The sequence below is a fragment of the Chlorocebus sabaeus genome, chromosome 17 (assembly GCF_047675955.1).
Source record: "Chlorocebus sabaeus isolate Y175 chromosome 17, mChlSab1.0.hap1, whole genome shotgun sequence".
NCBI classification, from domain to species: Eukaryota; Metazoa; Chordata; class Mammalia; order Primates; family Cercopithecidae; genus Chlorocebus; species Chlorocebus sabaeus.
The window spans coordinates 46,787,126-46,812,394 of record NC_132920.1 but is presented as its reverse complement, the minus strand read 5'-3'; the positions used below and the strand labels follow the sequence as shown (position 1 = coordinate 46,812,394).

Below are 25,269 nucleotides of genomic sequence, written 5' to 3'. Positions count from 1 at the left end.
GATCCCAAGGAATGATGTCAGTGCATAAGCAGTGTTTTCATCCCAACTCCCCAACCCCCCAAAGAATAAAGCTAAATCAATTGTTCATGGTCCAGTTTGGATGTAATTATTTTGATCCAGTCTTTACTTAATTTTAAAAATTACAAAACATAAAAAAACAAAATTTTCCCAAAGTGGTTCAATGCAGAACACTTGGGAAGTTAAGCGTATCTATATATAATATTTTACAATGCAATTACATATTGACAAATTCAATGAAAAAGTAGACCATCTAAATATTTTAAGAGATTAAACTTCACATTCTCTGCAACTAGAAAAACAATAAGCTACTGCATATCAGTACATGACATTCAAATATATTTTAAAGTGTACTTCCCCCTCTTAAAATGGCAGTGAGTATACATTAGTGCAACCACAAAGCACTTGTAAACTTTTTTCTGTTCAACATCATCCATGTCCATCAGAACCAATTCTGTTTGGCTGGCTCCAAGGCCTTTCTTGGGCCTGAGCTTCATGTTTTTCTATTTTAACAGTTACAGCCTTTATCCATAACCGCAGCCATCCATCCAGAAATGCCCACCGTCTGAGGCTGGGAGAGCTGGTGGTATGTAGCTGAATTTGAAGAACTCTTTTACCTTTCTAAAATAAGAACATGGATTTGATTCAAAGATTGGAGACATAACTGTATACCATAAACAGATTTTTACTTATCACTTTTTAGGCAAGGAGCTTTGCTAAACTGAGTGAGTCAGGCCATTGGCAGTTTTAGTGTGATTTGTGAGTGCTCTCTCTGCCTCTCTAGAGCCCCTAGTGTCAGGTAAGGGAGATAAGAAAGGACGCATGACTATCTGCCTTGCTTTTAAAATACCAATGAAAGGCTGATGGTTAACAAAAGGTGCTTTATAAAAGGATCTATACAGCTGAGTTTTAATCAAATAAGTTGTAGTTCTTAATATATTACAATTCTTGAGAGCTAGCAATATATCTGGCTTGTAACAGACTATGTAACAAGGCAAATGCTCTGCTCTTTTTTCATCAAGATTCCGTGCGTGGCTGTCAGAGGAAGTCATTGGCATGTGCAGTGGAGTGCTAACCAATTAACACATCTAATGAGAGGGTACTGACAGCAGCCTCTTTTCTTGAAATTCAAACATCATTTCAACTTGATTTTTTTAATCTTTCTGACAAGAAGTACAACTTCCTTCAATACTAGGGAAACTCAAAATGTTTATTCATTAATTTCCATTCACCTCCCTTTAATTTACAATATGTACACTTTAACAATGACAGAAAAGTGAATTATCAAACTTCAATTATAAATACTGACATAACAGGTTAAATGTATTTCTTAAGCACTACGTATGTGTTCTTCCACATTCCTATCATCTACTTCAGATCTGAGATGCTGGCTCCCTCCTGGTACTCCTCCTCTAAGCAGGCTCTTCAGCATAGAATAGCAACTCAAAGGCCAAACCTTCTTGCCCAAGGTGAAAGTGGTCAGGCTTCGATTCTTCTTTAGAAAATGCTGTGCGGGGTCTCATTGGATGGCCTTGTGAGATCCGACCAGATCACTTTTGGACAAAAAGAGGAGTCAAAGAGAACTTGGGTTTCCAGAAAAAAAATAAAGTGCTGCCCCCTATAAATCAGTCTCTGTGGAATAGGTGTCTTCCTAAAGAGGTAGAAATAATAGGGGGTATGTGTTGCAGATGCCCATATTTCAATAATACTGAACACTGTATCTTTAAGGGCTGCATCTTTAGGGGTTTAAAATGGACTGACTCCACTCATCTCTCTGATTTTTTCATAAGTAAGCCAGAACACCATTGACCAAGGGGTCTGAAAGATTAACCAAAGAAGTTAGTGCATATTTCAAAGCAATTATAAATATTCTACATATGTGCATACATATATTTGAATGACAAAGTCATTTTCCATCCACTTAGGCTGAAAACAAATATTTTGGTATTTCACCTTTGTAAAGGACTTTATAATTTACAAAGCATTTTTATGTCTTATTTATCACAGATTTCTCTAAACAACATCTTACAATAGAAAGGAAAGATATTAATATCCCTGTTTTTCAAATGAGACCACTGAGGCTTAGCAGTCAAATGCCTATTGGCATGTTATAGAGCTAGACCACAGGCTTCTGTTTTCCATTCTCAGAGTTCTTTTTATTGAACCATTACTGGCTAAAGGGCTGGGACTCAAGATGCCTGAATTCTAGGCAGGCTTTTCTATATCTAGTTTGGATATGGAGTGTAAAAATAAGTCACTTTAGAACTTGAAAGTGAGGAAGGTGAAAGATTATCCTTGGAGATTTAGGTCACAAAACCAACACCTGATGTCTTACAACATTTACATAAAAATTCACATTAAATATAGAAAAGCCCTTCCAGTTCAGAAAGCCTTGTCTTTAACTTGAATGAAGGTATAGCTACATCTAAAGGAATTATAAAAGAATAAGGGTTAGAAGAAGACATAAATGCTGAGGATGTAAACAGTAAAGATACAGAGGGAAATCACAGGGTAAACACTGGAACAGAGAGGGCCTTGGATCTAATAATTCCTGTCTAATTCAGTTCTAATCAAAATTGAACAGAGAGCAGCTCTATCATTCTAGAGTAGATAAATAAGCTTAAGCAATTAGAAAATAAAATGTATTTAGTTTTGTTTGTAAAGCAATGTTTATCTCATTTGTTTGGAAATACTGAGCATGTTATATTAGTAAACTGAGAATTCACTAAGTAGTGGATTTAGGAGAATATATCTTCGTTATTTAAAGGTATGATGACATACATGAAATAAGGAATACAAAGCTATGATGATACCATATTCTTGTGACAACAAAAATGAAGTAAACTAATATAACTGGAGTTGGATGAAGAAGGTAGAGGTCTTAGTTAAGAACCCCTATGCAATCATTCTTAATTGCTGTGGTAATCAATCTTCTTCTTCATGTTAATGACATTATAGCAACAAAATCCATAGGCAAATGAAATAAGTACTAACCAAGGACTGAGCAAAGCAAGGTCATAGTACCTCTATCCGGTAGAAGGGATCAGGATAGAGTTTAGCTGGATTTTGAATAGAGTTTTTAAAGAGTAGGAGATCATATAGCCAAAGAATGTGGGTGGTATATAAATGGGATTTACCAAGCCTCTGTACAGGAGTAGCACATGTGGGCACTATGTTTGCTTGCTGATTTTCTCACTGATCTAGCTATGAGCATTGCAAATAATGCAAGTGTATATGAACCTATATTGTTTCTTTTGGTCTATCTTTTGCCATAAGGCTAGAGAAAACCCAGAAGCAGAGTCCCTTTTCATGCCTGCTACTGTGGAGCTGAACACATAAGAGCTCTCTTGAGTTGATTAAGTTTACAAATAAGCTCCTCTTGTTCTGATTCTGTGTTAAGAAAGAAACCTTCTAATTATTACTTGAGTACCCATATAGCTTGAATTTAGGAAAAAACACATTGACCAGAGGACTTGAACATCTAGATCACTTGCCAAATGTGTTGTGCGATGTGAATGAGCCAACTATTGTGGCTTGATCATCTGTGTCAATGAGATCAGCCGAGTCAAATCTATATTTTCAAGGCCAATTTACTTGGAAATGCTCATGAATTAGGTTTCTGTGCTCCGGGTCATGCACTGTGGCAAATCAACCAGGCAGTGACTTTCTGGTGATCTCTGGTGGTTAGCCAGCCTTTCTTTAAATACCCCTCCACTGTGAGGAATGTCTCTTCAATTTTAAAACTTCTGTAGCTAGCTGCAGGATGTTGAGCAAATCAGTATATTGTGTTAGTAAGGAGCATAGCGTTTTGAGTGGAACAGATCTGAGGTCAATTCCCAGCTCTGCCACATACTAGCTACATGAACTTGGGCAAGCTTCTTATATTTTGAGCCATGATTTTCTTATCTGAAAAATAATGAGGATAATACTGCTTGTTTTGCTAGGTTCTTATACAGTTTAAAAAAGTAACATATGTAGAGCTTTGCACGTATTAAGTACTCTTTTTTGTTATTTATACTTCCTGAGTCATACATATAAAGACAAAGGATTAAACAAAGTGGTCCCATCCTTTGTACTTAAATATTCTACCTGCCCCTCATCCTTTCTGACCCTGATTTTGTGTTTCTGCAATGGTCTCACTCATCCTCCTAAAGAAACACAGGAAGTCCCATTTGCTTTTTTCTGCCCCTCACCTTCTACATATAATCAGTTACTAAGACCTATGGAGTTAACCATAAATGTCCCTAAAATTTATCTTCTCTCCATTTCTACAGTCATCTAACTGGTTAGATCATTGCTAAAACTTCCTTTCTTATATCCTAGCTTTCAGTGCATCTACTATATGGCTTCCAAAGTAATCTTGCTGTCAAACAAACCTTAGCACATTGCTCCCGGGCTTAAGCAGGTGCTCCACAGAGTTCATCTAAACTACTAGGCTTGGCCCACAAGGTTCTTCCCAACTTGGTCCTTAAGTACCTCTCTAACCTTATCTCCTACCATCTCCCCTATGAGGACCTATTCTTCAACCAGACTGAATTTTCTGTAGTTCCTCAAACATAACAGGCCTACACATGACATGATCCCTATGCTCATGTCACACTCTTGTATTTCTCTTGACAAATGCCTATTGATGCCTCAAAGCCCAGATCAAATATCAGCTCTGTGAAGCTTCTTGCGACTTTCCAGATATGGTCATAGCCATTTCTACTCCACTCTCTGTGTTCCCACAGAGTACTATTCATACCACTGGTAGAGCAAGAATACAACCTCCTTAATGAGGCTGTGTTATCGGGTGTCAGGCCGCCTGGTTTTGATGCCCTGAACCACTCACCTGGCCAAGCTATTTAGACTTTTGATGTTTTTTGTTTCCTCCTCTATAAAAGAGGGATATGATAGTAACCTACGGCACAGATTGTTGGGAGAATTCAATGGGTTAAGCCATGAAAATGATTAGCACAATATTGGCCATATACCAAGTGATTCAGTAGTATTTATTCAGTAATTTTTATTATTTCTGTAATTTTAACTACTTACATGTTTAACTTCTACATCTCATTGTAAGCTCCTCTAGTGCAAAGACTATGTTATTCCTCAGTGTTACCAGCACTTATAACAGTGCCTGGTTTATGCAGGCCAAATCAAACTTTACCTTCCCAGTAAGAAACAGCTACAGTTTTGACATAATTTTAAGGTATAATCAAAACCACCAAAATAATATCTCAAAGTCGGGTATACTTTTATCAGGTATTGCCAAGGGCTTTGGCTGTTAATTTCATATTAATACACAAATACCTACTATTCCTTGATGATATCATTTATTACCAACATTTCAATTACCATCTATATGTGGAAAATGCTCAAATCTAAACCTCCATCCTTGTATTCTCTCCTAAGACCTAGACCAGTATATTCAGTTTGTCATCCAGACATCTCTGCTTGGATGTCCTATGGGTATCCAAAATTTCACAGGTCTTAAACTAACCTTATTTTATCTACAGATCTTCTTCCCTGCAAATGATCCCCGTTTTAGGAAATTACATCATCATCCTCAGTTGCTCAGAGCAGGAATCTGGGAATGAAGTCTGACTTTTCCTTATCTTCTCCAACCATTCTCCCATCCCCATCCAATTAGTCATGTTTCTATTCCCTTTCTACCTCCTAAACATGTTTGTAGTCCATCTTCTGTTCCTACTGTCATACTCTTGTCCAAGCCTCCATTATCTCTCATATATCATTACTCCTGGTCTTTTCCCAATCCACATGACAGGCAGAACAAATTTTCTAAAAATGCATGTTTCTTCAAACTGGTGCCCATTACTCTTCTGGCTCATATGTCCTTCCCAGTGTGGTGTCTGCCTCTCTCTGGTCTCACCCTTTGACTCTCTCCATGAGGTCTCTCTCTGTGGCTTGGCCTGCTAGGTTTCCTTGAACTCACCCTGCTCTCTGTCCACTCCAACTGTCCCTCTATAGGGAATGTTTTTTTCCCTGTCCTCTTTACCTGGCTAAGTCCTACTCATTTTGCAAATCTAAATTCAAAATTCCATTCTCCAAGGAGGTTTTCCTAATTGCCAGTTTAGGCTGTACTTATTTGCTATATATTTCTATAGCACTATGCACTCTTCCCATAACATTTATCACTTATAGTTTCTTATTCAAAGCTGAGACCTCAGGACAGGGCTTTGCATGATGTAGGTACTCAATTAAAAAGATATATGTAATATTATATATAATTGTATTATAATATATTGTGTTAATTTTTGATTGCTTGAATTTCTAAACCTATAACTCACCCATTCTTTCAAATGTTTTAACTTACAGAAAAGTCAGCACTTTGTTTTTATTATATTTGCTATATTGCTTAAACAAGTCTAATTCTACATTATAGATTAGAATTCTACATTTTATTATATTTTCTATATTGCTTGAACAAGTCTATCTAATTCTACATTATAGATTAGAATTCTACATTTTATTGTATTTGCTATATTGCTTAAACAAGTCTATCTAATTCTATATCTTAGTTCACTGCAATGAAAAATAACATCTAAACCAAATAAAAATGACATAATGTTTTCTTATGAAGCAGAGTTTTGTAGTAATAAATATTAATGGGTAATGTAACATTTGCTATCAAAGTAACAAATTTTTTTGAAACAGTACATTTTTTTGTAGGAGAGATCTCTAGTGTAAAATCTGTATATGTGTTCCAAAATATTATATTAAAATATAACTAAATGGAATACTAAAAATTTTACATGACAGAAAATCTATTTACTGGCTTTATAACAAGACTATCAACTGATTCATCAATGGAGGTAACTTATTTTATCTTACTCTACCACAGAAGGCAAGATAACTCTGAGGAGAGGTGAAAGGAAATAAAAGAAGATTTAAAAAAGAAAGGACTTTGATTTGGGGGGCAGGGCCATGCTTCAAACCAGAAGAGAAAAGGGAAAATGCTTATAGATTAAAAGTAATTTAAGTACAAAGAAAAAAAAAAAAAAAAACAAAGGAAGTAAACCTAACTTTACCATTCTCAGCCAAGATGGTAAAAAGCCTTTATATAGACTCATGAATCCTTCACCTTGAACTGCCTGAATCAAGCAGTCAGTTGATGATTTATACAGAAGTCCCCTACAAAGGAAACAAGATCCTTTTGTTAATTTTTTTCTGTGTAAAATATATATGTATATTCATAAAATTAAATTGTCTAAGGAATCTTACAAAAATTAAATATTGGCTGGGCACAGTGGCTCACGCCTGTAATCCCAGCACTTTGGGAGGCCAAGGTGGGCAGATCATGACATCAGGAGATTGAGGTCATCCTGGCTCACATGGTGAAACCCCGGCTCTACTAAAAAAATACAAAAACTTAGCCGGGCATGGTGGCGGGCACCAGTAGTCCCAGCTACTCAGGAGGCCGAGGCAGGAAAATGGTTTGAACCTGGGAGACGGAGCTTGCAGTGAGCGGGAGATCACACCACTACACTCCAGCCTGGGTGACAGAGCGAGACTCCGTCTCAAAATATATATTTTCTGCTAGTTTAGAAAAATATTTGTGGTTCTACAGATAACATCTTTTGATCTTAAAGATATTTTCAAGGTTAACTCTTCTGATTCATGCCACCCTTGGTCTTATACTTAGAATTCACTCTATCTTTTTTCTTCCAGAGAGAACATACTATTTCATATCGAATCAAATTCTCCATGTTATCTACTCAAGTCATAAGCTTCTGAAGAAAGTGCTGTGTAAATTCTGAGCAGAATATGCTTTCAACAATTCTTTAAAAACAATAAAGTCCTAATAAAAACCTTGTGTCTAAATAATATGATTGTTAATTAGCTTATCTCCCCAAAGGCTTGTCACTTTTCATCAAAGAGCAGGTAACTGCATAAAAACAATGCCCTTAATTTTCTCAAAAAACACACGAATACATTTCTATCAATAAAAAATGCAAAGATGCATCTTTGAAAAACAATGGTATTACAGACATTCAAGAACATGGATACTGAAGACTTTTTACTTACCTTCCCTGTTTATCTCGTGGTTGATTCATTATTCTGCTTTTGATGACATCAGCTGGTGTTCCCAGAATAGAAGCTACCAGTCCAGAACATAAACTATAAATACAAATAAATGAAATTGAAAGATGATATGTAGTAGTTTCTAGCTTAGGAAAGGGAATGTGGTATTCAGAAAGAATATACTACTAAATGTATTCTTATAAGCTTCATAATGCTCTTTTTGCTTAAAATTAATGCTAAATTAATTAAAGAGGTAGGAAAAAAAACAAAATCAAAAACAAAAAGAATGTCAGTTAACAAACAGGCATTGTGTACCTGCTGGTGCCAAGCATTCTTCTAGGCAGTAAGCAAGACAGGTAAGACCCTGCCCTTGAGGAGCTTATACTTCACTTGGGAAAAGGCAGAAGTGAAATAAATAATTTCAGAAGCTGACAAAAGCTATGAAAAAAAACATGGGGAAGTGTGACAGGGAGCAAATGGGTGACAGGCAGTCAGGGAAAGCTCCTGGGGTGACAGCAGAACTGAGTGGTCAAAAAGGACACATCTATATGAAGACCTGAAGGAAAAAGGTTACATGACGATAGAACAGTACATGCAAAAGCCCCGAGTCAGTAATCCTCTCGGAGTGATTAAATTCACACACACGCGCGCACACACACACACACACACACACCCCTCCCTCCAAATATTTGACTTGACACTATTATATTTACTTTTAGGGTCATCTAAATAGCATAGGAAGTTTTAGAATTTGGAAACAAGATCAGAAGCTAAATGAAATCACTATAATGTCAAGGACAGTAGACATCTATAAAATAAGTCATTCTAATGGATAATTTAAAATTGTGTTGCAAAGAGATCAAGGTACTGCTCCTTCCTGGAAAGGCCTTCTTCCTGTCCCTTTCTGTGAAGAGACACAGCCTTTCAAAACCCTTGTCTATTTCTACCTCCTTTGTGGATCCTTCCAAGTGGTTTTTTCCTTCCTCTGAACCCTGTAGTAACTAGTTGCTTCCTTTTAGGATTTCCTGTAGAGTGTTTTTATATTTGTCTTGTTTTCCTTGTTGGTAAATTCCCTGGGTAGGAATTGAGTTTACTCCTTTGATGCCCACTGCAGAGCCCTGCCCAGTGCCTTTAACATAAAAGGCACTCAAACATATCTGTTGAGTTGGAGAGTCCATCATCATAGCCTGTTCCTGAGATGGCTCCATCAAGGTGCATATATTTTGAGAAGTTTAATCCAAAACATCCTACATTCCCCATTCTAACTGCAACAAACTTTAAGAAATTCATCTTTATAAATATACTCTTCTCTAAAGGTGATTCCAGTACAATCCCAATCAAATGAGTCTAAAGAATTTATGCCAAATATGGAAGAAAAAGTTATTAAAAAAAAAAAAAAATACCAGAGTCCAACTAAAACAATCCTTACCTTGATAAACCATGAGTCATGATATTGTCCTCAAGTGGTGTATTCAATACCAAGTAGTGTTTCACTGTATCGTAAGTGGTTAAATCTGGCAATGGAAAAAGTTTAAATATTCATCAGTCAACAGTGAATGTCTTGTGTCAAGAATGTGCTAGGCTTGGGGCAGGAATGTGTACCAGGATAAAAGATACCAAGGAATCTTTCTTGTTCTCAAGGAAAGCACAGCTACAGACAGAGAGAGAGGAAAAGAAGAAGAGACAGAAACTCAAATGTATCATTTGGACTCCTGTATCTAGCTGTGCCTAAAGTCAGCTCAACCCCTGGGCCTTTTAGTATTTGAGTCAATAAATTACTTTTTTTAGCCAAAGCTGAATTGAAATCCTGTCACTTATAAATAAAAGGTCCTGACCATTATTCTACATTAAGCCTTTTATACGTTTTCAAGACAAGGTCTCTCTCACCCAGGCTTGAGTGCAGTGGCACGATCTCGGCTCACTGCAACCTCCGCCTCCTGGGCTCAAGTGATTCTTGTGCCCCAGCCTCCCAAGTAGCTGGGATTACAGGTGTGCATCTGGCTAATTTTTAAATATTTTTGTAGAGATGGGGTTTTACTATGTTACCCAGGCTGGTTTCAAACTCCAGAGCTCAAGAGATCTGCTCACCTCCGCCTCCCAAAGTGCTGGGATTATAGGCGTGAGCCACCGCGCCTGGCCCTTTTATACATTTTCTCTAATGGCAATGAAGAGCTATGGAAGGGTTTTAAATAGGAGAATGGCATCACAATGCTGGAGTTATATAAAGTTTACCCACACTAAAGTATAGGGAAGTAAGTTTTAATGAGGCAAGAATGGATAGGCACATTTGATTGCACTGGGGGAAACAGCCATGGACAAAATGAACAAACATCCTTGCTCTCTGTTGTGGGATGAGACAATAAAGTAAACTACATGGTGTTTCAGATGCACTTGCTCTTGAAGTAAATGCCCTGAAGACAAAGAAGGTAAGGAAAGGGACAGAGAGTACCAGAGGGTAGGGAGGAATAGTTTCTATTAATTTTAAATAGGGTGATCAGGCAAGACCTCTTGATAAGTGGACATTTGAACAGAGACCAAAAGAAAGCATGAGAAAACAAACTTGTAGATAGCTAAGAGAAATTGCCCCAGGCAAAAATACAGTATGCTTTCTAACCCTGAGTCAGGAGTCAGCTTGTGGTGTTAGAGGAACAGCCAGAAGACTGGGCCAGCAGCAGCAGAATATGCAAGGAGTAACAGAGTCTAGATGATGAAGAGCGTCAGAAGCCAGGGGAGGCTTTTGAGCAGCAGAGGAGTGACTGCCCGAGGTTACTATTTAGAACTTAATAGAACTACTGAGAACTCTATTAAGAACTCAATAGTTCTATTAAGAGTAGACTACAAGAAAACAAGGCAGAGCAGTCATCCCGGTAAGCGACGATGACGACTTGAATAAGGGAGTAGTGGAGCCCTGGTCAGGTTCTGGATAAATTTTGAAGAATCAACAGGATCAGCCAGCAGACTGAATACAGAATGGTAGAAAGAAATCAAAGACAACTCCAAGGTTTTGAGTGTGAACAATTTAAAGGACAGAGGTACCATTTATAGGGATGGTGAAAATGAAGATAGCTTTAAATTTTAAAAAATAAGGTAACAGCAAAGATAATCTTGATAAAATCAGTTTCAAAGGCATAGTGGGGCAAAATGGGAATGGGGTAGGTATGGAAAGACCAGTTGTGAGGCCTCTGTAGTGGTCCAGTTGGAGGGAATAAGTAATACTTGGACAACAGAATGGCTCCAGGGATGGAGAAAAGTATATGAGTCTGAGATATATCTGGAAGATGGAATGACTGGATTTGGTGACTGCTTGGATATAAGCAATGGAGCAAAAGAAAGAGAAGAGCCAAAAATCATGCCTAGGTTTCTGCTTGTACAGCTGAAAGAGTGGTGATATATTTTTGAGATTATGAAGAATGTAGAAAGAATGGTGTGAAAGAAGAGTTTCTAGCTTCTTTCTCACACAAAGATTGACTTCTTTTGATGTTTAGGTGCTATATTACTGGAACCCTCAAAAATGCTATTTATATTCCAGTGACAAGTTTTAAGAACACCAATAGCGTGTTAATATCTGTGTTTCATGGAGAGGATGTGGAGAAATAGGAACACTTTTACACTGTTGGTGGGAGTGTAAACTAGTTCAACCATTATGGAAAACAGTATGGCGATTCCTCAAGGATCTAGAACTAGATGTACCATATGACCCAGCCATCCCATTACTGGGTATATACCCAAAGGATTATAAATTATGCTGCTATAAGGACACATGCACACGTATGTTTATTGCAGCACTATTCACAATAGCAAAGACTTGGAATCAACCCAAATGTCCATCAGTGACAGATTGGATTAAGAAAATGTGGCACATATACACCATGGAATACTATGCAGCCATAAAAAAGGATGAGTTTGTGTCCTTTGTAGGGACATGGATGCAGCTGGAAACCATCATTCTTAGCAAACTATCACAAGAACAGAAAACCAAACACCGCATGTTCTCACTCGTAGGTGGGAACTGAACAATGAGATCACTTGGACTCGGGAAGGGGAACATCACACACCGGGGCCTATCATGGGGAGGGGGGAGGGGGGAGGGATTGCATTGGGAGTTATACCTGATGTAAATGACGAGTTGATGGGTGCAGCACACCAACATGGCACAAGTATACATATGTAGCAAACCTGCACGTTGTGCACATGTACCCTACAACTTGAAGTTTAATAATAATAAATAAATTAAAAAAAACAAAAAAACAAAAAAACAAAAAAACAAACAAAAAAAATCTGTGTTTCAAATAAATCACTCTGGATACCAGGCACATATGTGAGGATGGAGGAGGAGACGAGTTAGATGGCTGTGGCAGTGGTCCAGCTGAGAGGTTTTCAAGGCTGATGGTGTACAAATGGTCATTTTAAGGATACTAAAGTAGTAGGTATTGGAGGGGAAAACTTTTAAGAAATATTTGGGAGACAGAATTGGTAAGTGAATATGAGAAGTGAGGGGTAGGGATGAGTTAAGAGAACATTCAGGTTTCTGGCCCGGGGTGTTAGGAATTGGAGCAGGATTGCCAGGGGAAAGATTTGGACAGTCTGGATGCAACAACGATCAGATAGCTGTATCTATCGGTTTTAATCTTAAAGGAAAGTCTGGACTAGAGAGGAGGACCTTAGAAATAGTTTGGCCTTGTCTCCTTATTGTCACAATTTGCCTATTTTAGTAAATCCTTTTCATACATCACTGTAGAATGAAGCAAAAATGCTTTGTGGAAAATATTCAATTATGACCTAGAAAATCTATACAGCTGGTCAACAATATATGGTCACCAATACATTATAAATAAAAATAAAACATAAATTTTCACTTCTCTAATTTAAGTGCTTTTAACTATGAAGGCAATTAGAACTTTTTTAGAATTTAACAAAGTTTCCATTACCTCCCATATTCACCAGCGCTGCTCTTTGTATATTGGGTACCCAGCCTGCCCACAGCCCACGTATTCCTCCTTCAGCTAAGATTTTTGCAAATGCATGATGTACACCACGAAATCTAAGGAGAATAATAACGAAATGTGAAAACTCCATATATTCCTGTGTATGAAATGCAACTGGATAAGCTTCACTTATAGCTCTTATAACCTGGAGTAACATCCAGATATAATTTATCCAGAATTATTAGAAATTGAAGCAATCTACATAAGTCTAATTTACAGATAAACATAATAATCCTTTAGAAAAAAGGCCAACATTTCACTTAAACATTTTTAACGGAAATCTTTATAAACTGTGTCATCTTCTCAAGATTATTAAACAGATAAAAATACCTTTCTTGATATTTTATATTATCACTACACATATTAATTGTAGGAGAAAACCAAAGGTTATCAGACTTCTGGATTAATTTTACTGGTGATGGAAGGGACTTGCAAATGTTTAGAGTTCATCAAATAATGACATTAACAACAATTAATCTCATAAAAAATGACAGACTAAGAAGTAAAAAGGACAATTTCATAATAAGAGTTCTTAAAATGGAAGAATTTTAGCTTCAAGAAAATTTAGTAGACTATCTTGCTCATTTCTCTCTAGATAGATGAAGAACAGTGCTGAAGAAGCATAAACCAAATACGGAAACCTCTGGCATTACAAAAAGTCTGAGCTTTATGCAGTCAGAAAAACCTGAAGTCAAATGCCACCTTCACCACTTACTAGCCTGTGTGGCTTTTACTCAGGCATCACACTCTCTGAATCTCACCAAAAAGACAATGTCACATATTTATTGGACACACATAATTGCTGTTATGCTACATGAGAAGTTATGATCATGAATGATGATCACTGTAACTCAAATTTATGGAGCACTAAGTGCCAAGTATTTAATATACATGACATACATTTTAATACTGAAAACTCATGAGATAGATAATATGATTCTAATTTACGTTTGAAGAAACCAAGGCTTAAAATGGGCAAGGAACTTGACTATGATTACGAAGCTAAGATGTGGTAAAGACTGGCTTTGAATCCCAGGCTGTCTGATCTCGATGTTCATGCTCTTTACTGTAGTATATAGACTTGTCCCCATTACAGGTTAATATAAAGAGTTTGATTATTAAAATGCACTACATTAGCTGTATTCAAACCAAAAATTTCCAACATTAAGAACAAAGAGGAGGAATAAACTGAGGGATCAGTTAAAAACTCAGATATTTCTGGATCCTAATAACCAGTTTTCTCCTCCTATCCAAGAAGGCAGCGTGACTTCTCCCTGTTACTTAGTCATTAGAAGTTGTTATAAGATGACAAACTGGGTCCTGGGGTTCTATAAACTACTTGGTTAAGTCACAGTGGTACCCTTTTCTCCTGTGCTGTGCATGTTCTCTCCATGTTTTGAAGGCTGAAGGGGACCCTGGGCTGCAGTAGTCCAGCCTCCTTTTCCACTGAGTCAGCTACACGAAGAGGGGCAGAGAGCAGTGGTCAGTGGTGAAGATGGCCCCAAACCCTCCTTTGCCTCTGGCTCAGCTGCAGACCTGGAGTGTTCAGAGGAGCAGCTCCCTTTGTACTCAGGTCAAGTCATCCTGTACTTCCCTTTTTTTCTAGGAAAGGTCTATCCATCTGCATGATTTTGTCCCTTTCCCAGGGGAAACTAAGTAGTATTTTAATAAACTGTTGAACATGGAACCCTTGAAAGAAAGTCGGATTTTAATAATATAGTGTAATGCAATGGGAGGATTTTATATACCAAAGCCATACTTAAAAATTCCTTTAAATTAGGGAAAAAGAGGGCTTCAAGATGAAGGAGGAATGAGATTCAACAAGAAAGTTGGGACAATATGCAACGTTAACCCTGCTACTCTCTTCCTGCAGGGTAAAGGGAACAAAAGCAAGGTTTTTGACACTAATGAGCAGCCAGGCATGTTAACCATCATGACAGCCTTTTGAGGGAGTTTATAAAGATGAAAATCCAAGAGACTAGAAATGTTAAGTACTTCCACAACACCAAGCCACAATGGCAAAATTGAGATTCATACCAGGGCAAGTTTTAATAATCAAACTGTTTATGTTAACCTGCAGTAGGGGACAAGTCTAGCCTTGGCTGGAAAAAGCAGCAAAGAATATTACACACATATAATTTGTCTGGTATAGAACATGTACACTTTCTAGTGCAAAGAAAAGATCCAGCTTAGTTTTCCTCTTAATGAACTTCCAAATTTAAAAAGTCAGAAGTAATATCTTTACTGCATATTGGATGATAATTCTACCAGGTACATGTTAAAAATATGATGGTGGCCCAGGGAAAAAGAGAGGTATTGGTTAATTGGAGAACTTACCGCAATGGTTTTCCTTCCAGTTTCCTTTTTCCTTCCATTTGCATCTGAACCTTCACTAGGTCAGTTGGATTGGCTAAAAACTGGCCAATAACACCAGCCATCATCCCTCCAATGACTGATTTCCTAATTGTAGAAGGAAATTCTTTTTAAAGTTGCCATTAATTTCATGAATTTTATAGTGAACCAATACTGAGCTAGTACAGGGCCTAGGTCAGAGATTTCAGATCAAGTAAAGAAAAGGGTATACCCAAGTAAGTCACAGAGTAAACAGTTTGACTATTTACTGATGGGAGGTTAAAAGAGTATAAGGAGTGAAAATTTCAGGCCTTATATGGCCTGAAATCCAAAGGAAAGAGCAGTTGTTTCAAAGATATACACATCTGAATTGATAATTGTAGTTTAACTCCAACTACGGGGGAATAAAAACTGCGTAGATGTAGTCAGCCTAACAGACAAAGGCTAGACTCCAGTCACCTTTAACCCAGAATACTGCAGTAGTCTCGGGGAAAATAAATATTTTATTTCCTTTCACTTTAAAATAACTTGAAGAACTATAAAAGGGTATAAAAGGAAAGTCCCCTTCTGACCCCTATGCCCAGCTCCCCTCCAGTGAAGCAATCACAACTACTATTTTATTATACCCCTTGCCAGATATAATAACAAATTCACTGAATGCTCATGTCAGGCACTGTTCTGAGCATTTTAAAAATACCATTTAATTCTCATATCAACCCTCGTGACAGTGCTGTCATTCTCTCTGTCAGATGAGGAAACTGAAGCACGGAGCAGTTGAACGACAGCTCAAATCACACAACGAATGAGTGGGACAGCCAAGATGTGAATCCAGACAGCCTGCATGTAGAGCCCACAGTCTTAAACATTAAGTTATGACTGACAGTTTGTGCATACACAAGCATATCTGTATAAATGTTCCTTTGTAAAAGCACTAATATAGAATGTCAAGTTGTACAGTGTTCTGTACTGTTTTCTTAACAGCATATCTTAAAGGTTATCCCTATCAGATCATATAGAGCAGCCTCATTCTTTTTAATAATTTGATAGTATTTCATTTTATGGATATGCCATAATTTATTTAACTAGCATAACTTTAAGAAATGTGAACATTTACATAACATTTGCTAGAGCCTGTCAAATTGCTTTCCAGAAAACCTTTATCAATTTGCATTTCCACCAGCAACCTATGAAAATGCCTGTTTCTCCACACAATGATAAGCACAGTACAGTATCATATTTTCTTCTCTTTGCATCTCTCATAACCACTTTTTCTGTATTTTTTACATAATTCTAATTGTTTATTCATTGACTGTTACTGTAACCTGAATGACAGCAGGATTATTTCTTTTTCATTACTATAGCCTCAGTATTAAGTATAAGACTGGCATACCATAATTACCAAATAAATTGTTCTGATTGGGTCAAAAGGACGTTAAACCTACCCACCCTGAAAGTTCTGGTATAATATTTCCTTTGAACTTTTTACTTAAACCTTTGCCTTCTGGAAGAAATTCAAAAATGCAAGGACTATTAATCTTCTATTCCATAACTGACTTTGGGAAAGCAATTAGTATAGCTTAGTACATTATAATTTTTCAAAAACAGGATAAAGAAATGTGGCCTGAAAGGTGAAACTATATATTGCCCTTTTTTTATAGTTGTGACTTGGATTTTTTTAACACTAAGAAAGATTTTATAGGCATCTTTCCATGCTAGTCACATGAAACCCGCCTCATGCTTTCTATAACTGTGTTATGCCATAAATATATCATAACCTACTTAACTGCTTCCAATCAATAGTTTAAATTAAAAAATAATTTTCTATCAACACTGCTACAGTCAATATCTTTGTGTCTATCTTGATGCATATGTAGAAGCATTTATAAATGATTGTAATCACAAAGGGTTAAAGGGTTACACATTCAAAAATGTTAACAAGTAATTTATGCTCCAGAAAGACTATTATAACTTATATTTCCACTAACAGCTTAAAGTTAGTTTTAATTAATCCCCTTGATTATTGGTGAGTTTGAACATTTTAATGTTTAATGAACATATATATTTCTTTTGTGAACTGCCTATTGGAATCTTTTCCTTAGTTTATTGTGTTTTTTCCCTCTCTCTCTCTCTCTCTCTCTTTCTCTATATACATATATATATATACACACACACACACACTTACACTCTCTCTCTCTATATACACACACACACACACACAGAGGTGAAGAACAGTTTGGTATGTGCAGGCAGTGGAATCTTTCAGCTCATTAGTGCACCATTCTTTGCAAGAGAATCAATGAATTGCTTAGTTCTCTGAAGGCATAGGTCAGATTTTGCAGATCTTCTAAGTTACATTCCAAAATTTCCACTTTATTTTGTGGGTGATTAGAAGCCAATAACAAGTTTTAAGGATACCAATAGCGTGTTAATAGCTGTGTTTCAAATAAATCACTCTGGATACCGGGTACACATTTGAGGATGAAGGAGGAGACAAGTTAGATGGCTGTAGCAGTGGGCCAGCTGAGAGGTTATATATTATAATTATATACATAAAATTTTTTATTTTTATTTTTTATTTTTTGAGACAGAGCCTTGCTCTGTTGCCCAGGCTGGAGTGCAACAGTGCAATCTCAGTTCACAGCAGCTTCTGCCTCTTGGGTTCAAGCGATTCTCCTGCCTCTGCCTCCTGTGTAGCTGGGATTACAGGCCCCCACCACCACATCCAGCTAATTTTTTGTATTTTTAGTAGAGACAGGGGTTTGCCATGTTGGCCAGGCTGGTCTTGAACTCCTAACCTCAGGTGATCCGCCCACCTTGGCCTCCCAAAATGCTGGGATTACAGGCATGAGCCACCGTGCCCAGCCTGTGTTTTCTATATTTCTATTTATTTATAGTCACTCTATGTATATTATTTATAGTAACCGATTTTTTCAGTTTCTGTTAAACAATATACACTTACATTAATCATCTCACCTAGTCCTATAAAAACACTTAATGGTTAGTGTTACTTCTATGGCTGCGAAAACTGAAGATAAAAAATGTGAAGCAGTTTGTCCAGGTTATACAGTAGTAGAGCAGGAATTTGAGCCCATCCCTGACTGACTCTAAAGCCGAGAGTTCTTAATAAAAAGAGAAATAAAAAGGTACTCTATAAGAATTCTTTCAATGGTAAAATATTAAATATCTCTATATATGCACCTTATATATGTATGTACATGTATGTCTGTATACCATGTGCAGTAAATACTCAATTATCTGGACTTATATTGTAATTATTTATTATTTTAAGTCCATAACTATTTTAAGGCAATTTGGGTACAAATGTACAATTTTACATAAACCTAATAAATGTTAAGGCATTTGGGGCAACAGCATGTTATTTTCAAAGCAAAACTTACCAAAGGGGATAATGCTCATCTTCACTCTTGCCAAATACAACCTCTCGGAGATGTTCATATGTGACCATTCGACCTCCGGAGTACACTGTGTAAAAAAGATCATTAAAAAGGTAACTTTGGCTACATGTATCTATATGCTTATGTCTGTATAAAATAAGAGGACATTCCGACATGGCCTAGTCGCTGTGTCTTTGTCTCATGGGGCCGATGCTTCTGACATGTGGGTTTCTTGATGCTTCTCCAAATGGGGCATGTTCTTTTCAGACTCTTGCCTTCCCACACACTGTCTGATCTTTCCAAAATGAATTCTCCCTTCTCTGCTTTACTAACATGTCCTTGTCTTTCAGGACTCAACTCAAAAACATGTTTTTCAGAAAGTGCTCCTGACCTTTTGATCATATTGATTAGAAATTAACTTTTCTTGCTTATCTTTCCATCAGACCATGAGCTTCTCTAGGCAGGCTCTGTGTGTTTGTTTTTACTTACCCCAGGTGCCCTAGTACATACCTTGGTGCACAGCAGGCATTTTCATTACATAAAGATACATAATTTCACTGGAGAATTTATTGTAATTTTTCAGCCAAGTATCAAACATATGAAATGAATCTTAGCTGTAAAACAATACAATGAACAACAAACTACAAATGAAAAGAAATGAAACTCAAAATAATAATGGGATGCAAAGGAGAAAATATTTTTAAAACGATGGAAAACAAAATAATTAAAATCAACACATGGTATTTGTATAGAGAGCTTTTCTTAATGTTTTAGAAAGTTGATGAAATATTTTAAGATACTCAAAAATATACAACTTGCAAAACCAGTAACAGTCTCTGCACACAATTCTAGAAAGTTTTTGATGATACACCCTAACTTACTCATCTGGAGAACTGAGTCTTTAAAAATATTAAGCCAGCAAGTATCAGAAATTAGAACTGAGCACTTTTCTGATCAAGGATCCTTTCATGCTTCAGGAAACATTATGAGGAGAAAAATGCCAAACCTATCCTACCTCCTTTGAAGCCAGTTTTATATTCTCCTGTACACAAGCTAAAAAGTCAAGTCCTCCTCTTGTGAGTGTCACTGTGGAAGCAGAGCAGAAAAATATTCTCACTGGCATAGTTGCAACCATCTTCCTTTAAGGGTGACTAAGGCCCACATAGCTAGTTAGGTAGCCTTGGAACCGGGGCAAAAATCACCTGTGTTGCATTTACACTACAGCCAGTGTTGGATTAGGCAGTGAACTCTGTTCTCTTTCAGAGTAGCCTGGTCTTAGATTATGAGACAGAGACTCATGAGATTTGGCACTGTAATAAATATATGTTAATTTTCAAAAAATATGAAAAATTTAAATGTGTTCAAAGTTCTTAAGTGAAGAAAAATGATATCAGCTATTCATTTTTTCTTTCTTAAACCTATACAAATTTTTATTAAGAAAATTTTCAAACACTGAAGAGTAAATAATATATAACTCCCTCTATCTCTACCTATTGAGATTTATCAACCACTAACATTTCTGCCATATTTCCTTAATTCCTTAATTGTCTAACTTTTAAAATTTATTTTGTATTCTTTTGAGACAGAGTTTCACTCTTGTCACCCAGGCTGGAGTGCAATGGCATGATCTTGGCTCACTGCAACCTCCACCTCCTGGGTTCAAGCGATTTTCCTGCCTCAGCCTCTTGAGTAGCTGGGGCTACAGAAATGCACCACCATGCCTGGCTAATTTTTGTATTTTTAGTAGAGACAGGGTTTCACCATGTTGGCCAGGCTAGTCTCGAACTCCTGACCTCACGTGATCTACCCGCCTGTGCCTCCCAAAGTGCTGGATTACAGGCGTGAGCCACAGCACCTGGCCCAATTTAATTTTTTTAGAGATGGGGTCTTGTGTTGTTGCCCAGGCTGGAGTGCAGTGGCAGGATCAAAGCTCACTGCCACCTTGAATTCCTGGGTTTGAGCTGTTTTCACACCTCAGCCTCCTGAGTAGTGGGGACTACAGTCATGTGCCACTTTGCCTGGCTAATTTTCTTACACTTTATAGAGACAGGGTCTTGCCATCTTGCTCAGGCTGGTCTCGAACTCCTGGGCTCAAGCAATTATCCTGCCTCGGCTTTCCAAACTGCTGGGATTATAGGCATAAGCCACCATACCTGGCTTGCTTCATTGTTTTTTGCTTAATTAATATTTTAAAGTGGTTTACAGACTTCATGACAGTTCATCCCTAAATAGGTGAGTATGCGTTTCTAAAAATTTAGAACAGTAACTTGTTAATAATAATTGGTAGTTAATTTTTTCTTCTTAAGAGACTATATATGTTCTAGCCAGGCACGTTGGCTCATGCCTGTAATCCTAGCACTTTGGGAGGCTAAGGCAGGTGGATCACCTGAGGTCAGGAGTGTGGGACCAGCCTGATAAATATGGTGAAACCCCGTCTCTACTAAAAATACAAAAATTTCATGAAGAGTTCGAGACTAGCCTGACCAACGTGGTGAAACCCCATCTCTACTAAAAATACAAAAATTAGCCAGGTGTGGTGGTGCGTGCCTGTAATCCTAGCTATTCAGGAGGCTGAGGCAGGAGAATTGCTTGAACCTGGGAGATGGAGGTTGCAGTGAGCTGAGGTCACACCACTGTGCTATAGCCTGGGCAACAGAGAGAGACTCTCTCAAAACAAAAACCAAAAAAAAAAAAAAGAAAAAAAATTAGCTGGGTGTGGTGGCATGCACCTGTAGTCCCAGCTACTCGGGAGGCTGAGTCAGGAGAATTGCTTGAACCTGGGAGGTGGAGGTTGCAATGAGCCGAGATGGCACCACTGCACTACAGCCTGGGCAATAGAGTGCGACTCTCAAAAAATAAATAAATAAATAAATAAAATAGATACATAAATAAATAATAATAAAAAAAGACTGTGCTGTATGTGTTCAGTTATTGCATCGGTAGGAGAAAAAAACTAGCTTGTTTTTGGACAAACAGAAAAGCACAGGAGACAAACACATAACTCATAACAAACTTACCAGCTAGAATCAAGATAAATACCTACGTGTCTGTAAATGGCTGGTGTCACTCCTTGCCAAAGCTTTAGAAAGCCCTCCTCTTGAACGATCCCTAGGGCTGTGCGCACCATTCCCCTATAGGGGGCAGATTCTCTTGCACCGTCTCCCAACCGAGCAAGAGCTGCTTCTCCTTGCATTTGGAGTCGAGTTTTTGTGAGATCCAGGGGAAAGGTTGCTAACAAAAACACAAATGCAGGGAAAAACCCACAACATTCAGAGAAACAAACAAAAATCTAAAATTATAGGAGTCATATTTTCCCAAGACTCGTTGTTCTCAAATTTTAGAATATAACAGAATCAGCTAGCGAGATTTTAAAAATTAGAAATTTCCTAGCCCCATGCCCATGGATTCTAATTCAGTAGGTTGAAGAGGGTTTAGAAACTTGATTCTCACACAGTTCCAAATTTAAGAATCACTACGCAAAAGCATCTCGTACCACTGGCAAAAATAAAATAAAACAAAATAAAATAAAATAAAAATGACAAGCCTTGGGTTCTTTCTATTCAGAAATTTCACTTTAATATCTGTTAGTCATTAATTTTTGCTTTTCAATGGGAAATAATTTATCCATATTCTGTACCATCCTCTTGACTGCAGCCATGATTATTTGAGATCTAATGTAACATTAGAATACTGCACTATATATTCTTATGTACTACAATAAATGCTAGAGGAAGCTGAATTCTATAATTTCATGGATGATGTTCACATGCAGATGAATCAATGACATGATGTTTGAGATGCAGAAGATGTAATGGAGTTTATAATGTTGTCTTTTTTTTTTTTTTTTTTTTTTTTTTGAGACGGAGTCTGGCTCTGTCACCCAGGCTGGAGTGCAGTGGCCGGATCTCTGCTCACCGCAAGCTCCTCCTCCCGGGTTTACGCCATTCTCCTGCCTCAGCCTCCGGAGTAGCTGGGACTACAGGCGCCCGCCACCTCGCCCGGCTAGTTTTTTGTACTTTTTAGTAGAGACGGGGTTTCACCGTGTTAGCCAGGATGGTCTCGATCTCCTGACCTCATGATCCGCCCGTCTCGGCCTCCCAAAGTGCTGGGATTACAGGCTTGAGCCACCGCGCCCGGCCTATAATGTTGTCTTTTATATGCAAGGGTCACAAGCTCAATATTCTTTCAATTAAAGCATATATGGAACTATTTTTCCAACACTAAATTATATGCAAGGCCTACTCATGGCCTCCTTACAAGTACTAACTGTATTTTGGAAAAATTTTTTGGTTTTAAATTTTAAATTAGAGATAGGCCTTTTACCTTAATACAGTTAAGCTAAATGGCCTACATAAGAAAGATAAAGCTCATAACTTTATAAAGAAAATGTCCTGAATAATTAAAATAATGACGTTCAGACAACTTCATGAACATTACTCACATTATATGAGACTTTTCAATGACCACCACCTGACACAAAACCTTAGTATACCTTTTCCAAGAGAAAACAATGTGGGGAAGGGAAGTGAATATTAAATCTTACCACTGGTTTTTGGAAAAGTTAGTATCTTGCTGACAGTTTCCCTAGAACAGAAGTAGCTTGCATAGACTTCAAACAATGTTTTATTGACATATGAAACCTGAAAAATCTTAATAGGATTCTCCATATTACACAGATTATGTCTTTCAAAATAAGTTTTGTTTTCTTGCTGGTTTCCTAAATGATGCTTCAGGTTCCTGAAGTGATTTGTACGTAAAACCATCCCACATTTTGATTTCCATCCACTCTCCCCACACCATTCTCTCCATGAATTTTTAACGAGGAACAGTCCTGTATAAAAGCCATTGAGTCGCAGGGGGGACATATCATTTAAAAATAAAACCTGGAAATATCATTCAGCAATCTGCTTTTAGATCTTTTTAAGCTGAATTTTATTTCAGTAAAAACAATGAAAATTAAAAATTCTCCATCATTTTCGAAAGGAGAGACATTAAAAAATAGAGGGGCTAAAAGGCAAAATGGAAGAGCACAAAACAACCGATCATGGCTGGCTATGCTAGAATTAAAAAATAAACTCTTAAAATAGGACCAACTAACATTTACAAATGATAACGCATCAGAACTGTTTTTTTTAATTTTTTTGTAACAGGCAAGAAAATATAAGGGTAATCTTAAAATACACAGTTAAGGCTTCACAGGAAACACATGAGTACACTACTCACAAAATCCTTGGAATAAACGCTACTTGCTCATTCAAGGGCATCATCATTCCGCTCTAGATGGCCTCTTAAAGTTTTTTCTGACTCATTTAGGCAGATGTGGCTGCTCTTCTATGCTTTTATGACACCTAATAATATCTTCATTATAACAAGTAGCACATTATAATTCTCTTTCTCTGTCTCCCCAGCAGCCTGTAAGAAGGTCAGAACTGGGTCTTTTCAAATATATATCCACAGTCCCTGGTATTGTAGTAATTATAAAAATGTCGCAACTAATTGGTGTCCTGCCTTGGGTTTAGCAATCATATATTATTGACTTCTCAGAATCCTGCAAGGCAAACAGTATAGATGAATTACACTCAGAGAGGTCAAGTAACTGGCGGATGCTTAAGTCAATGCTCTGTGAGTGGCAGGTTAATAACGGAAGTCCCACAAGGTAGGTCCACAACTTGGACCCACAAGATAATGACAGTGTGGCTGTGTAAGACTATAAACCACAGAGATTATCTCAGTAACGATGGAAAACAGATTACGTTTTTAAAAAGGTCATCCTCATGAAAAGGAAAATGATTCCTACAGAGGAATGACAGCTGGCGAGGCTTCTCAAAGTACAACATTCAAGCACCACAGCACATGCCTAAGGGAAGCATTAGACGAGATTAGAAGGAAAAGGCGTGGAGACCTCAATCCCTCCTCCTCCCACCGCGGGCCTGGCCTCCACCACCACCTCTGCCAGGCGGGCGTGGAAGGGGCGACCTCTCCGCTGCGCACTGCCGGGCGCCAAGCCGCCCGCGCTCCCTCCCCCAGCGCGGCGCGTGCCACTGGCCCGGGAGGCCCAGGCGTGGGCAGCCGGGTACCTAGCTCGGCCACGGTGGCCGCGCAGCCGGACAGTAGGAACTTGCTCGCTCGGGGCCATCTCTGGGTCAGCGGCAAAAGCCTCTCCTCCTCCGGGACGGACATTCAGCAGCAGGGCAAGGCGATAACGCACCCCTTCTCGCCGCTGCACCGCGCCGCGGCTGCCGCTTCCCTGCCAGGGCGGCCCCTTTTCAACCGGCGAGTGGCCGGGTGAGGACCATTTCCCTCGTTCGGCTCGGCCGGGCGGACCCGCAACCTTCCTAGCAGTCCCAGGCTGGAGTGGTTCAGCTGCCCCCTGCACCCCAGAATAGGAAAACACAGCGGAGCCCAGGAGGTTAGTGGGCAATGTAGTCCGCCGGGCTCCGCGACGTCTCTGATTGGCCGGCCGCGGGGCCCGCTGCGGCTCCGCCCCCGGTCTC

The 25,269-nt window shown here is 38.2% G+C and overlaps 1 protein-coding gene across 4 annotated transcripts; it reads right to left on the bottom strand.

Annotated features, from left to right (window-relative positions):
• Nucleotides 1-103: 103 nt before the first annotated feature.
• SLC25A27 (solute carrier family 25 member 27) lies at nt 104-25,224 on the bottom strand. Of its 4 annotated transcripts, none has more exons than XR_005243044.2 (10): nt 24,853-25,224; nt 21,815-22,006; nt 18,779-18,863; nt 15,366-15,488; nt 12,972-13,084; nt 9,473-9,557; nt 8,047-8,139; nt 7,050-7,152; nt 1,475-1,669; nt 104-639 (listed from the first exon to the last, which is right to left on the bottom strand). XR_005243044.2 is itself a non-coding variant. In XM_007972339.3 (9 exons), exons 1-9 carry the CDS (start codon nt 24,953-24,955, stop codon nt 1,765-1,767), a joined length of 969 nt encoding a protein of 322 aa, XP_007970530.1. In that variant the 5' UTR covers nt 24,956-25,224; the 3' UTR covers nt 1,203-1,764. The 4 variants fall into 4 exon arrangements, 2 of the variants coding, with proteins under 2 accessions (XP_007970530.1, XP_007970532.1); XR_005243045.2 differs by having other exon boundaries at nt 1,475-1,571; XM_007972339.3 differs by lacking the exon at nt 104-639 and having other exon boundaries at nt 1,203-1,836.
• Between the last annotated feature and the right edge of the window lie 45 nt (nt 25,225-25,269).

Excerpts from the sequence above, each read along its gene's own strand:
- SLC25A27 (XM_007972339.3), bottom strand. The coding sequence starts at position 24,955 with ATGTCCGTCCCGGAGGAGGAGAGGCTTTTGCCGCTGACCCAGAGATGG. Across the intron at positions 18,864-21,814 it reads AGCCATTTACAGACACGTAG|TGTACTCCGGAGGTCGAATG; the intron begins GTATTTATCTTG and ends TTTTTTACACAG. Across the intron at positions 8,140-9,472 it reads ATGACTCATGGTTTATCAAG|TTTATGTTCTGGACTGGTAG; the intron begins GTAAGGATTGTT and ends TTGTATTTATAG.